General features: G+C 45.3%; 1 protein-coding gene across 1 annotated transcript in view; it reads right to left on the bottom strand.

Annotated features, from left to right (window-relative positions):
- Positions 1–16,253, bottom strand: part of LOC141129172 (ribosomal protein S6 kinase alpha-6-like) — a 45,455-nt gene that overhangs the window by 14,369 nt on the left and 14,833 nt on the right. The window contains exons 2-5 of the mRNA XM_073617012.1: positions 15,866–16,041; positions 14,338–14,540; positions 13,364–13,945; positions 12,229–12,260 (exon numbers count right to left, since the gene is read on the bottom strand). Coding sequence (XP_073473113.1) covers positions 12,229–12,260; positions 13,364–13,945; positions 14,338–14,540; positions 15,866–16,041 — 993 coding nt within the window. The remainder of the gene's footprint in view (positions 1–12,228; positions 12,261–13,363; positions 13,946–14,337; positions 14,541–15,865; positions 16,042–16,253) is intronic.

Genomic DNA, 16,253 nt, shown 5'->3' with positions numbered 1-16,253 from the left:
GGACATCTGATCCATGGGGACACTGATGGGAGCACCTGATCTATGGGGACACTGATGGGGACACCTGATCTATGGGGACACTGATGGGGACACCTGATCTATGGGGACACTGATGGGGGCACCTGATCTATGGAGACACTGATGGGGGCACCTGATCTATGGGGACACTGATGGGGGCACCTGATCTATGGGGACACTGATGGGGGCACCTGATCTATGGGGACACTGATGGGGGCACCTGATCCATGGGGACACTGATGGGGGCACCTGATCCATGGGGACACTGATGGGGGCACCTGATCCATGGGGAAACTGATGGGGGCACCTGATCCATGGGGACACTGATGGGGGCACCTGATCTATGGGGACACTGATGGGGGCACCTGATCTATGGGGACACCTTATCTATGGGGGCACTGATGGGACACCTGATCTATGGGGACACCAGATCTATAGGGACATCGATGTGGACATCAGTGGTGTCATCTGATCGATGGGGACACTGTTGGCAACAGCTGATCCATGGGGACACTGATGGAGACACCAGATTGATGGGGACACCTGATAGATCAATGATCTAAGGGGACACTGATGTGACACCTGATTGGGGACACCTGATCTATGGGGAAACTGATAAATCAGTGATCTATGGGGACACTGATGGGAAACATGCTCTATGGGGTCATTGATTGGGATACCTGATCTATGGTGACACCTGATCCATGGGCACACATACAAGAATGACATTTCCTGCAGGGCTAGTTAAAAACACCTGAACACCTGAACATATTAAAAAAAAACGGGGGTTTGGTCACACTATATGGTCATATAGTGCTAAGCCCACTTACTGCGACAAAGTACCCCGAATTAGTGGGTCCTACACTAGTAATAGAATGGAAGATCCTTTGTCTCAACTAGGGATGAGCCGAACACCCCCCGGTTCGGTTCGCACCAGAACCCGCGAACGGACCGAAAGTTCGCACGAACGTTAGAACCCCATTGACGTCTATGGGACTCGAACGTTCGAAATCAAAAGTGCTCATTTTAAAGGCTAATTTGCATGGTATTGTCCTAAAAAGGGTTTAGGGACCCGGGTCCTACCCCAGGGGACATGTATCAATGCAAAAAAAACTTTTAAAAACGGCCGTTTTTTCGGGAGCAGTGATTTTAATGATGCTTAAAGTAAAAAAAAAAAAGTGAAATATTCCTTTAAATATCGTACCTGGGGGGTGTCTATAGTATGCCTGTAAAGTGACGCGTGTTTCCCATGTTTAGAACAGTCCCTGCACCAAATGTCATTTTTAAAGGAAAAAATCTCATTTAAAACTGCTTGCGGGTTTAATGTCATGTCGGGTCATGGCAATATGGATGAAAATCAGTGAGACAAACGGCATGGGTACCCCCCAGTCCATTACCAGTCCCTTTGGGTCTTGTATGGATATTAAGGGGAACCCCGCACCCAAATTAAAATAAGGAAAGGTGTGGGGCCACCAGGCCCTATATACTCTGAACAGCAGTATACAGGCGGTGCAAACAAGACAGGGACTGTAGGTTTGTTGTTAAGTAGAATCTGTTTGTAATTTTGAACATTTTTAACGTGTTTAGCTCCAGCCAAAAAATCTTTTCTAAGCTTTTTGGAAAACATAGGGAAGGGTTATCACCCCTGTGACATTTGTTTTGCTGTCTTTCCTCCTCTTCAGAAGATTTCACCTCACTTTTTTGTCCCAATGAAAAATGTTTTTTGAAAATTTGGGTTTTTTTGTGGAACAAGGATTGGAAAGCATCAGTGGAAAGGAGAACTTGTTTTCCCATATTAACTCTTACAGGAGAGAATTTCCCTTCCTAGGGGTAGATTTCATCTCACTTCCTGTTGTCTCCTTCCGTTTACAAGTAGGAGTCGTTTGTAAGTTAGATGTTTGAAAGTAGGGTCCTGCCCTATATACTCAGCAGAAATTTGGGCCTTAGGTGTTGCTGTGGCCACAACACTGTAAGCCCTCACAGGGCCCTGCTGTGAAATATTAGATCAAGAATTGTAATTACATGCCCCTGTTGAACAGGAGCTGAAAAATTAGGCCTTAGGCACTGGTGCTGGTGCCACAACACTGCAACCCCTCACAGACACTCTAGTTGGAACGCAGGAACGAGCCCTGCTGCAAATTATTGCTTCAAAAATTGTAATTACACGCCCCTGTTAGACAGGGGCAGAAAAATTGGGCCTTAGGCACTGGTGCTGGTGCCACAACACTGCAACCCCTCACAGACACTCTAGTTGGAACGCAGGAACGAGCCCTGCTGCAAAGTATTGCATCAAAAATTGTAATTACACGCCCCTGTTAGACAGGGGCAGAAAAATTGGGCCCTAGGCACTGGTGCTGGTGCCACAACACTGCAACCCCTCACAGACACTCTAGTTGGAATGCAGGAACGAGCCCTGCTGCAAAGTATTACATCAAAAATTGTAATTACACGCCCCTGTTAAACAGGGGCTGAAAAATTGTGCCTTAGGCACTGGTGGTGGCGCCCAGAACCAAAAATGTTCTTACAAGCTATCAGCGTGATGATTGAGGAGGAAGAGGATAATTACTCAGGGATAGTCACTCAGCATCAGCATAGGCAGTCTTTGAAGGGATCTGAGATTTCAAAAAAAATTATTCGGTTACATCAGCATCAGGTGCTTGGTAGCTGGTGGTGATCCAAGACTCATTCATTTTTATGAAGGTCAGCCGATCGACCGAGTCGGTGGACAGACGCACCCTGTGATCGGTTACCACGCCTCCAGCAGCACTGAATGTGCGTTCCGAAAGAACGCTGGATGCAGGACAGGCCAGTAGCTCAATTGCATACTGTGCAAGCTCTGGCCAGTGATCCATCCTCAAGACCCAGTAACCCAGAGGATTTTCGGTGGGAAAGGTGTCCAAGTCTGATCTTGCCCCTAGGTATTCCTGCACCATGTAAAACAGACGCTGGCGATGGTTGCTGGAACCGATCATACCTTGGGGCTGCGGACCAAAAAATTGTCTGAACGCATCGGTCAGACGGCCACCTTCTCCACCGCTCCTTCTTTGACTGACCGAAGCCTCAGCAACACGTTGTCCAGAAACAGGAGTTTGTAACCTCCCAGTCTCTGGGAACGCGTTGCACAGACCTTTCTGCAAGGCCTCCCGAAGATGTTTCATCCTCTGCTCCCTCTGCGATGGCAAGATAAGGTCCGCAACCTTACCCTTGTAACGTGGATCAAGGAGGGTTGCCAGCCAGTATTGGTCCTTCTCCTTGATACCACGAATACGAGGATCCTTACGCAGGCTTTGCAGGATCAGGGAGGCCATGCAGCGTAGGTTTGCTGAGGCATTCGGTCCGGAGTCCTCTGGGTCACTAAGAACGACATGGTCCGCAGCCACCTCCTCCCAGCCACGTACAAGTCCATGTGTTTCTTGGGACTGATCCCTTAAAGACTGCTGCTGATGCTGAGTGCCAGGCTCCACCTCCATACTGACACAATCTTCCTCCTCCTCCTCTTCCTCCTCCTCCTCTTCCTGTGTGATTGGCGGGCACGCAGGAACACTGTCTGGATAAAGGGGGCCTTGAGAGCTAAGGAAGTCCTCCTCTTCCTGCCTCTGTTCTGCCTCAAGTGCCCTGTCCATTATTCCACGCAGCGTGTGCTCCAACAGGTGGACAAGGGGGACAGTGTCACTGATGCATGCACTGTCACTGCTCACCATCCTCGTGGCCTCCTCGAATGGTGACAGGACAGTGCATGCATCCCTGATCATGGCCCACTGGCGTGGGGAAAAAAAACCAAGCTCCCCTGACCCTGTCCTGGTGCCATAGTCGCACAGGTACTCATTGATGGCCCTCTGCTGCGTGTGCAGCCGCTGCAGCATGGCCAACGTTGAGTTCCACCTGGTGGGCATGTCACAGATTAGGCGGTTCTTGGGCAGGTTAAACTCCTTTTGGAGGTCCGTCAGCCGAGCACTGGCATTATATGACCGGCGGAAATGCACACAGACTTTCCTGGCCTGCCTCAGGACATCCTGTAAGCCCGGGTACCTGCCCAAGAACCGCTGCACCACCAAGTTAAGGACGTGAGCCAAACAGGGCACATGGGTCATTTGTCCCTGTCGGAGGGCAGAGAGGAGGTTGGTGCCATTGTCGCAAACCACCATTCCTGCCTTAAGTTGGCGTGGCGTCAACCACCTCTGAACCTGCCCCTGCAGAGCTGACAGAACCTTTGCCCCAGTGTGGCTCCTGTCCCCCAAGCACACCAGCTCAAGCACCGCATGGCATCTTTTGGCCTGCGTACTTGCGTAGCCCCTTGAACGCCTACGGAGCACCGCTGGTTCCGAGGAAGAGGCCATGGAGGAAGAAGAAGAGGAGGGGGTGGAGGAGAGAGGTGTGTCACAATCAGCATTTTGGAGGCGTGGTGGCGGAACAACCTCCAACACTACTGCACCTTGTCCTGCATCCTTCCCAGCTGCCAGCAGAGTCACCCAATGCGCCGTGAAACTTAGGTAACGTCCCTGTCCATGCCTGCTGGACCATGAGTCAGCGGTAATATGCACCTTACCGCTGACCGCCCTGTCCAGCGAGGCATGGACATTGCCTTCCACATGCCGGTAGAGAGCCGGAATCGCCTTCCGTGAGAAAAAGTGGCGTTTGGGTACCTGCCACTGAGGAACCGCACATTCCACAAACTCACGGAAGGGGGCAGAGTCTACCAACTGAAAAGGCAGCAGTTGAAGTGCTAGCAATTTTGCCAAGCTAGCATTCAACCGCTGGGCATGTGGATGGCTGGGAGCAAACTTCTTTCGGCGGTGCAGCAGCTGGGGCAGGGAAATTTGCCTGGTACAATCTGACGTCGGTGTACCAAAAGCAGATTGCCCACAAGTACTTGGTTGTGACACACCTAATTCTACACCTTCATTCCTCTCACTGCAGGTCTCAGAGAGGACTGAAGGTCTAGTGGGGTTGGAAATCTCAGCTGATGAGGAGCAAGGAGAGATCCTCTTTGTTCTTTGGTGTGGGTCTTTTAGATACGCTTGCCAACGAACTGCATGGCAGGTCAACATATGTCTGGTCAAGCATGTGGTACCCAAGCGGGAGATATTTTGGCCACGCGAGATACGCTTGAGACATATGTTGCAAATAGCAGCGGTGCGATCTGATGCACTCGTCTCAAAAAAGGCCCACACCAAAGAACTTTTTGAATAACGCGCAGAGACTGCAGCGCCCTGCACATGTGGAGCTTTGGGGTGTGATGCAGTCAATGTGCTGCCCTTAGGCTGGCCCCTGGAGGGCATCCTGCCTCGTTGGTGATGTGCTGCCGCCTCCTCCTCCTCCTCCTCCTCCTCCTCCTCTCTCCTATCAGGCACCCACGTTGAGTCAGTGACCTCATCATCCCCTCCCTCCTCATCACTGGAGCAAACCTGGCAGTATGCTGCAGCAGGGGGAGCATGACTGCCAGATTGCTGTCCTTCTTGGGCACCCCCTCTGTCCGCGCTCATGTTACTGCCTTCATCGAGCTCAGTATCGTCATCAGAGCCTTCCAAACGCTGGGCATCCTCCTGGAGCATGTACCCAACACTGTGGTCAAACAGTTCGAGGGAATCCTCATGAGGACATGGTGGAGCTAGGGAAGGAGTCACTGATGACATTGAGCTGAGGGAAGAGGCCGCTGCTTTGCCAGACAAAGCACCCTGGGCATGGGTGAGAGAGGATGAGGAGGATGAGGACGGCTTGGTCATCCACTCGACCAAGTCTTCCGCATGTTGCGGCTCAACATGGCCAGCTGCCGAAAAAAAGGCCAAGCGTGTCCCATGGCCACGTGCTGATGAGGATGCACCGTCTCCACGACCAGCACTAGACACAGAGCCTGCTTGCCCTCTCTTATTGGCTTGTGACTGTCTGCCTCTCCTTCTTGGCCTTCCAGACATACTAATGGCCTGTAGCTGCACTAAGCTGGGATAGAACACCTGTAATTTTCTTCAAGTAGCTTTATATACTGTAACCAGACAAGCCTGCCTGTCAGTAGGAAGATAACAGGAACGGATCTAGCTGAACACTGTGAGCAGGACGCACTGTACTAAATGTAAATAGTCTAGCTGCCTGACCGTGGTACTAATAGGATCAAATAGAACACCTGTAATTTTCTTCAGGTAGCTTTATATACTGTAACCAGACAAGCCTGCCGGTCAGTAGGAATTTAACAGGAACGGATCTAGCTGAACACTGTGAGCAGGACGCACTGCACTAAATGTAAATAGCAGGAACGGATCTAGCTGAACACTGTGAGCAGGACGCACTGCACTAAATGTAAATAGTCTAGAAGATAACAGGAACGGATCTAGCTGAACACTGTGAGCAGGACGCACTGCACTAAATGTAAATAGTCTAGAAGATAACAGGAACGGATCTAGCTGAACACTGTGAGCAGGACGCACTGCACTAAATGTAAATAGCAGGAACGGCTCTAGCTGAACACTGTGCGCAGGACGCACTGCACTAAATGTAAATAGCAGGAACGGATCTAGCTGAACACTGTGAGCAGGACGCACTGCACTAAATGTAAATAGCAGGAACGGATCTAGCTGAACACTGTGAGCAGGACGCACTGCACTAAATGTAAATAGCAGGAACGGATCTAGCTGAACACTGTGAGCAGGACGCACTGCACTAAATGTAAATAGCAGGAACGGATCTAGCTGAACACTGTGAGCAGGACGCACTGCACTAAATGTAAATTGCAGGAACGGATCTAGCTGAACACTGTGAGCAGGACGCACTGCACTAAATGTAAATAGTCTAGAAGATAACAGGAAGGGATCTAGCTGAACACTGTGAGCAGGACGCACTGCACTAAATGTAAATAGCAGGAACGGATCTAGCTGAACACTGTGAGCAGGACGCACTGCACTAAATGTAAATAGCAGGAACGGATCTAGCTGAACACTGTGAGCAGGACGCACTGCACTAAATGTAAATAGCAGGAACGGATCTAGCTGAACACTGTGAGCAGGACGCACTGCACTAAATGTAAATTGCAGGAACGGATCTAGCTGAACACTGTGAGCAGGACGCACTGCACTAAATGTAAATAGTCTAGAAGATAACAGGAACGGATCTAGCTGAACACTGTGAGCAGGACGCACTGCACTAAATGTAAATAGCAGGAACGGATCTAGCTGAACACTGTGAGCAGGACGCACTGCATTAAATGTAAATAGTCTAGATAGAAGATAACAGGAACGGATCTAGCTAAACTGAATACAGTGTATATATATATATGCAACACCTGGGATGCATATATATACACAATACACTGTAAGTGCAGCTAACTGACTGACTGTTCTGCCTAATCTATCTAACTCAAATCAAATGACACTGTCTCTCTCTCTCTCTATCTCTCAGCACACCGGAACACACACTACACAGGGCCGCCGTGCAGGCGGCCTTATATAGTGTGGGGTGTGTACTAAATCCCCTGAGCCATAATTGGCCAAAGCCACCCTGGCTTTGGCCAATTACAGCTCTCTCTACTGACAGCGCTGTGATTGGCCAAGCATGCGGGTCATAGTGCATGCTTGGCCAATCATCAGCCAGCAATGCACTGCGATGCCGCAGTGAATTATGGGCCGTGACGCGCCACACGAATTTAGCGCGAACGGCCCATAACGTTCGCAATTCGGCGAACGATCGAACAGCCGATGTTCGAGTCGAACATGGGTTCGACTCGAACACGAAGCTCATCCCTAGTCTCAACCATGGGAGCTGAACTCCTCTATGTGGGAGAACTGAAAGGGATACATCCTAAACACTGGTGGCCACTAAATAGGAGGTAATGAGGAGGGGGGGGGGTGCTCCAGCCCAAAAACCTGGTCAGGGCCTATTACAACATACAAGAACATATTTGGGGGCCACACCATACAATGCATTTAAATTCAAGATGGTGCTGCTATAAGACCTACAAACAGTACAAAATATTTTGATCAACATCTTGAATTTAAACACATTGTATGGTGTGCCCCCAAATATGTTCTTGTATGTTGTAATAGGCCCTGACCAGGTTTTTGGGCTGGAGAACCCCTCCCCCTCCTCATTACCTCCTATTTAGTGGCCACCAGTGTTTAGGATGTATCCCTTTCAGTTATCCCACATAGAGGAGTTCAGCTCCCATGGTTGAGACAAAGTATCTTCCATTCTATTACTAGTGTAGGACCCACTAATTCGGGGTACTTTGTCGCAGTAAGTGGGCTTAGCACTATATGACCATATAGTGTGACCAAACCCCCGTATTTTTTGAATATGTTCAGGTGTTTTTAACTAGCCCTGCAGGAAATGTCATTCTTGTATGTGTGCGCTGTAAAATATTTTGTACTGTTTGTAGGTCTTATAGCAGCACCATCTTGAATTTAAATGCATTGTATGGTGTGCCCCCAAATATGTTCTTGTAGATTGGAGGAGGAGACAAGAGAGCTTGAGAGTAGGAGGTCTTGAGAGGAGCGGAGAGGGCGATTTGGAGACATGATTGGTGATATTTGGAGACATGATTGGTGATGTAGTTCGGGGCAGAGTTGTGAATGGCTTTGTATGTTGTAGTTAGCATTTTGAATTTAATTTGGGTGATTGGGACCCAGCGAAGAGATTGGCGGAGAGGGTTGGCAGACACTGAGTGGTTGGTAAGGTGGATAAGTCTGCCAGCAGCATTCATGACAGACTGAAGGGTGGATAGCCTATGGAGAGGTAGGCCAATGAGAATGGAGTTGCATTAGTCAAGGCGAGAGATAACAAGGGAGTAGGGATCGGCCGAACACCTCCCCGTTCAGTTCGCAGCAGAACATCTCAAACAGGCAAAAAGTTCTGGTGAACATGCAAACTCTATTAAAGTCTATGGGATACGAACATGAAAAATAAAAAGTCCTAATTTTAAAGGCTAATATGCAAGTTATTGCCACACAAAGTGTATGGAGACCCGGGTACTGCCCTGGGGGACATGTATCAATGCAAGAAAGTTTTTAAAACAATTGTTTTTTTTAAGGAGCAGTGATTTTAAAGATGCCTAAAGTGAAACAATAAAAATGAAAAATTCTTTTAAATACCGTGCCTGGAGGGTCCCCTTAGTCTGCCTGTAAAATGGCGCATCTGTTCAATGTATAGAACCTGCTGCAGCAACCCTTAGCTGTGGTTGTCGGGGTCTGTGGACGGTGGCCTTATTGGAATCTGGGGCACCCAGATCCTGCCCCCCCCCATGTGAGTGGGTATCGGGTACATCATACCATTACCCATTCACCAAAAAAGTGTCAAAAAACAAAAACCACAAGACACAGTTTTTGACAAATCCTTTATTAAAAAATAAAAATAAAAAAAATGTCCCTCAATATAATCCATCGTCAATCAGGATACCCGACAGACCTGAAAAATAGAGAAAAAAAACCCACTCCACCACCTGGGACGCCTCCCAGCCAACTGCCCGCTGTGCGCTTTGACAGTTCTTATATAGGCAGGGGGCGGGGCGAACAGGCTATGTCACCCGGTGGTACCGCCCCTTTTGACATCACGTGATGTCCAAATTATTATTATTAGTATACAGTTGTTATAATAATTGATTAACTATGTTGTCCAATTTTCCAATTGTTGCACCTATAGCCAAATTATTATCATTATACAGGATTTATATAGCGCCAACAGTTTGCACAGCTCTTTACAATTCCGTCCTTCTTTATTATTATATGTCTGATATCACTGTGTGTAATGGTAATTCCTTCTCTTTTTTATGATACGGGAAGGCTTATCATTTTGGGTCTTTACTTATTGCAATGCAACTTTTTATCTCAAAGACAAGTTGTTCTGTCTTTCAGTACGTATATCAACTTTTTTAGTAAGGAATATTGAAACTATATTTAAAGATATTGCTTAGACATATGTCCAGAATTAATGTCAAGAACAGAAAACAGGCAAAAATGAAAAAAAAAAAACCTGCACCCATAGAGCCACCTGCCCCCTGTGTTGGCCTTGGACTTCAGGCTGAAGCCCCTGGTCTTTTTGCCACCTAGCAACGCCCTTGAACAGGGATGAGAATGGATGAGGAGGAGGAATGAAACTGGGGGAGAAGGAGGAAGAGGAGCAGAAGTGGCACTGAAAGAGGAGGACTAAGAATGGAGGAGGACTAAGAATAGAGGAGGTTGAGTGAAAATAGAGGAGGAGGAGGAGAACTAAGAATAAAGGAGGAGGAAGAGAATTGAGAATGGATGAGGAGGTAGAATGGAGGATGAGGAGTACGAAGAGAGGGGGGGAGGAGAGTTGTGGAGTTATCTTAGTCATTGAGGCCTAACTTGAAGGCACATACTGGAGTATAAGAGATCAGACAAAACAACAAATATATGCTGAAAAAGTCTCTATTTATTACAGATTTGACATAAGTATATAAAAGAGAAAAGATGCAAGGTGTTCAGTCTTTGGTCATCTGTCAGATGTTTGTGACGATTGATAAGATGCTGGTGACAATAAGGTGGTGGCGACAATCGGTGGTGATGTTTGGTAGCTTCTGGGTCTTTTGCTGGAATTTCTCGTTGTCTGGATATATTCTTCATTTCTACGTTGATGATGTAATGTCTGGAGACTTGGCACTGATGTTTGTTGTCCCGGGTTGTGACACTCGGAAGTAGTAAAAATAAGTATAAAGAGCAGAAGTTAGCTTCAGTAACAAAGTTATAAAGTCATCAGTACAAAAAATCACCAGTGATTATTGTAAAGTCATACAAAGATATACGGTATCAAGGTAGACAAGTAAATACCACCATTGTAAGGAACACCTTTCCATGACAAGGAATGAGGATGGAGGAGGAATGAGAATGCAGATGGAGGAGTGAGAAAGAAGATGGAGAAAGAGGAGCAATTTGACTAGAAATGAATGAGGAGGAGAAGTATTGAGAATGGAGATGAAAGATGTAACAATGGAGATGTGAGAATGGAGATGGAAGAGTGAGAATGAACATGGGGAGGGAGAAGGATTTAGAACAGAGATGAAGGAGGTGGAGAAGTATGGAGAAGGAAGAGCAAGAATGGAGATTTAAGAGTGAGAATGAAGATGGGGAGGAGGAGGAATTACAATAGAGATAAAGGAGGAGGAGGAGGAAAGTATCGAGAATGGAGATGAAAGATGTAACAATGGAGATGTGAGAATGGCGATGGAAGAGTGAGAATGAACATGGGGAGGGAGAAGGATTTAGAACAGAGATGAAGGAGGTGGATAAGTATGGAGAAGGAAGAGCAAGAATGGAGATGGAAGAGTGAGAATGAAGATGGGGAGGAGGAGGAGGAATTACAATAGAGATGAAGGAGGAGGAGGAGGAAAGTATCGAGAATGGAGATGGAAGAGTGGGAATGGAGATGGAAGAGTGGGAATGGAGAAGAGGAGGAGTGAGAAAGGAGATAAAGGATGAGGAGTGAAAATGAAGATGGAGATGTAGGAGGAGTTAGAATAGAGATGGAGGAGGAGAAATATTGAGAATGGAAATGATGGAAGAGGATACTATTTTTGGGGACCTTTGGAGGGGGGTCTGCAAACTTTTTTGTTAAATAGCAAAGGAAATGGCAATGTAACACAGTTTTCCTTTTGTGAATATTAGTCAAATTGATTTTTTTTGAATTTGTGAATGTTACTCAAGACAGGGCCCCCATGCTGTTTGTTTTTTTCTTTGTTTTTTTTGTTTTTTTTGAACCCTTTGCCCGTTAGCCCAGAAAATGGCCATTTTTAATTTGACAGATTCTGCTTCCATTGATTTCAATGGGGTTCAGGTTTGCCATCTGATCTTCTTTGAAGTTCCCCAAACCCTGTTTGAACATAACCGAGGGCAGTTTGGCTCAAACCTAATGCTGGGGTTGGTAATAAAAATAAATAACCCAAACAAAACAAAATAAATCTAAAAACTCCCACTCAAAACACTAAGACAAAACCTAAACTTTTTTTGGCTTAATTTAAAAGAAAACAAACTAGCTACTATTAACAAAATGTTAAGTAACGCCACAAAATTTAAAAAAGCATTCCTAAAATGAACTATTGGGTCTTTTTATATTGCAGTATTACAAGGGGCTTACACTCCACTCTCCAAAGCCACAGATACTGCAATTTACTATAAAAGCATCAATAGAAAACTGTATACAGCATACAATATACTAATACATATAACACTGAATACAGTTTAAAGCATCATACTGAAAGCACACAACACTAACCCGTCTTTCCCTTTAAAGTAGTTGTAAACCCACTAAAAAACAAAAAACAAAAACCTGCAAGACAAAGACATAATGAGCTAGTATGCATAGCATACAAGCTCATTATGAAATACTCACCTTAGATGGAAGCCCCGGAAGCGGTCCCAGTACACAGCTCCGGCCGGTGATATCACTCCAGGAGTTATTTCCGGGTATCGCGCAGGCTCTGGCGCTGTGATTGGCCTAAGCCACAATGACGTCACTCCCGCACATGCACGTGGGAGCCGCCAGTAACGGCACACTAGCTGAAGCAACGGCACAAACATGCCATTGCTTCAGTGCACATGTGCCGATGATGTTGGCACATGCTGATACAGGTGATATCTCCTAAACTGTGCAGGTTTAGGAGATATCCAGGGTAGCTACAGGTAAGCCTTATTCTAGGCCTTATTATAGGCTTACCTGTAGTACAAAGTGGATTATAAGGGTTTACAATCACTTCAACAAATGTCAGTTGTCCTTCACTCACACTAAATTCACCAACACAATGACAAAAGGGTGCTGCAATGTCAGCCTTTACAGTGTGTGGGCTGAAATTATTCTGTGACCCAACATTGGCTGACATCTTGCTCCTGACTAGAGGTCAAGTATATGACCTTAGCCAGCGTTAGCTAAAGAAATGCATCGGGGGACATTTATGGTGGGAGGAAATATCCTTAAATTTCAGATCTTCTATAAAACAGCCAAACCGAGAATGTTCAATTTGAACTTATGCTCGGACCTAACGTTTGACTCTACCCTACCTATCATATAGAGTTTTGCCCACACTATGATTTTTTTTTTTCCTGAAACATATCACTTCCAGGGCCATCTTACAGTTTTATGATGCTTTGATCCATAATTCCCAAAAAACAATACTGTAGATAAGCAATCACGTGAGCAAAAAAATCAACAGTGTTCTACAATTTCTACGTTCTTACCCTCAACTAGGTCACTTTTACAAATCCCCAGCGTTCATTCAGCAATTTGGTCCCTTGATTACCAGGTGATCAAAATTTTTTTATGAAATTTCCACCTCAGCTCCTATAGAAAGAGAAGTTGTCTCGTGATCAGGTAGAAGACACAAGGCGGCACTTGCTGTAGCTTTGGAATGTACATCATGTTCTCTGTAGGCCATATGTATTGAAGTGCTCCTTGTATAATTTTCTGTTTTCCATGGTACATGAAGATATATTAGAATGTCCATGGCTGAGCACCTCTCGGATGCATTGAGGGCCAAAAGGTCCCAGAACATTTTCCTGGCTTCAAGAGAGAATTTCCTCCACTTTTCCGGTGCTAAGGTCAGATCCTTTCTGACTTGCCACCGAGCAAAGTCTCTGTACGTTGGATCATGACCCTCTGCTCCTATCCAAGGAAAGTATCCAGTCATAGCGATGTAAACCATGACCCCAAAGGCCCAGATATCAATGCTCGGGTGTAGAAGCAATTGTTCTCCTGGTTTCAAGTTACACTGTTCCGGAGCTGTGTAGGGTATGAACCCGGACAAGGATGGTGCTTCAGTTCCCTGGAGCCTTGCCAGTCCAAAGTCTGCCACTTTGATAATATTACATTCAAAGTCCATTAGCAGAATATTGTCTGGCTTGATATCACAGTGGACCATCCCTTTGTTGTGCATGTATTGCAATGCACTGGCTATCTGAGGAACACACTTCTTTACTGTCTCTTCATTTAAACCAACCTATAACAAGAAGAAAACAGGACAAAATTAGTCACTAGACACCACCATGGCAAAATGTAATCAAATAAGAAGCCTATCTTATCCATCATACAGGGACATAGAATATTAGCTCAATACACTTGAAAGGATGCTTAAAGGAAACCTGTTGGTATACAAATATGAGAATCACCATTGATGGTGCAAAATCCAGGACTATCTTTCTTAACCTTGCTTCACAGATGAGAACATTACATATCTAAAATCAAGCCTATAAATCAAATGATACAATATCCGACCCAACTCACTGTAATGAGTGGGGAGTCTTTAAACCTCAGAAATACTTTAAAGATATTGAGGGCAGAGATGATATCTTTTCTTAATGTAAGAATTATTCATTTTTCATACAAACTTACATTTGGCTGTATTAAGGAATGAAGAGTTCCAGCTGTCGCCACCTCCTGGACAAAGACGTAGTCTCTGTTTGTATGAAAGGCAACTTCATGGGTCGTGATGATGTTGGGATGGCCGCTGAGGCTGATAGACATCCCATATTCAACCAGGAAGTTGTCCATTGGGATCTTCTGTTTGCTAAGCAGCTTCACAGCCACTAACTGACCTGTCAAACAGAGAGAGAGAAAAGAGAGAATTAGTAACATAAGCAGAAACTTGCTAAAAGCCTTTTAAAGTGTGCTAAATGCTTGATTAAATCAGCAGCAGCAGTGACATTAATTAAGTTACATAATCATCGCCCTAAAACTGGAAGTGAGGGATGCTTCAAGAACTTACTTTGAAAAGGTACTTGGAAGCAGCTTTAGGAATTTAAAAGAATGCTGCTTTAAGCAAGGTTAATACTTTGTAAAATATTTGTAAATGTGGTACAGCGCTGCGCTAAAAACAAACTGGGGGAGCAGCCAACACACCCGTAGACTCAAGGGCAGAAATACCAACGAAAAAATATATAAAGTGTGGCGCTAATAGTAGCAATATATGAAACTAAGCATTGGGTAATATCACACAATAAAAATGTGAAACAGAATTAACACGTGAGCACAAATGACAGTGTCTAATGAACAGAGATAATGAGTAAATATATGTGTTCAATGCAAATATAATCTAAAGCAATAAGGGAAATATGTGATAACAGTGCATGAACAGTTATCTAATGTAAAGTCCAAAACAACAAAAAAACGTGACAGCAGTGCATGAACAATATTAGGCAGGTGTTTTCTCATATGTGTAGAAAAACTTTCAATCCAGTAGCCTGGTAGGTACGTAGACTATAGAGGACCCGAGGTGCACAGAAGTTTGAAAACAGTGCCAGGACCATCACCAGAAGTTATGGAGGCTTACCGGAAGGTATGGCCTGAAATGGCGTATGCCATACAGGTCAAAAAGGCTTAATGACCAACAGGTCTAGACGTATTATCCGGTCAGGAGTTATCGTCACACAAACCATGGGGAGGAAAAATCAGTCAACAAGACTTCCACATTGATAGATATACCACCGTAGACCATGCGAAAAATTCGTATTACATGTGAGGAAATAAAAACACTCACATAGTGTAATAACGTAAAACTTGGATTTATTTAAAAAAAGCCAATAAAAACAGACTCACATTTTTTGCAGATAAAATTAGCGTATCAATCGTGTAGCGGTAGCTGTGAGGGATCAACCCGACATGTTTCGACTAAGTAGTCGTCTTCTGGGGTGTGAACCCCCTCACCCCACCGCTCTATATATAAACAGACAAATAGGTGATGACCCCCAATGGAAGTGTCCTGAGCCGGAAATGAACCAACATACAAGTCTCTTTTACCTGCTGGCAATTTAGCATTTTTTAAAAGTTTTCTTACACTAGTTCCATTAAATTAATATGATTCAAAAGCACGGCTAATACTAAGAAATTAATTTCCTTACATGAATTAAACTATAACATTTACCTGAACCCCGATGTTTGGCCAGGAGGACCTTTCCATATGACCCCGACCCAAGTTCTTGGATGGGGTCAAAGTGCTTTGAAACCTCCATCATCTTCAGATTTTCGGACGTCTGGGTGATGAGTTGGATGACATGTCTTGCGGTGTTCTTGGTAACTTCATGGATGTTAGAAGCCATTCTAGAATCACAACAACAAAAAAGCATTAAACATCCCTCTGAATATTGCCCATCATCTAGGGTCAGTATTTTATAACCATATGGGTCCCGGTTGGGGAGATGACATATTCTGTGTGTTTACCAATGAAGTCTCACCAACATGGACACATGACAATTAAAAGCAGACAGAGATTTTGAGATTTATGTTTTAAGGGAGTCCAATAGAGTTTTAGG

This window comes from Aquarana catesbeiana, linkage group LG01 (genome assembly GCF_042186555.1).
Source record: "Aquarana catesbeiana isolate 2022-GZ linkage group LG01, ASM4218655v1, whole genome shotgun sequence".
Taxonomy (NCBI): Eukaryota; Metazoa; Chordata; class Amphibia; order Anura; family Ranidae; genus Aquarana; species Aquarana catesbeiana.
The sequence above is the reverse complement of the archived record's forward strand: the minus strand, read 5'-3'. Positions and strand labels throughout refer to the sequence as shown.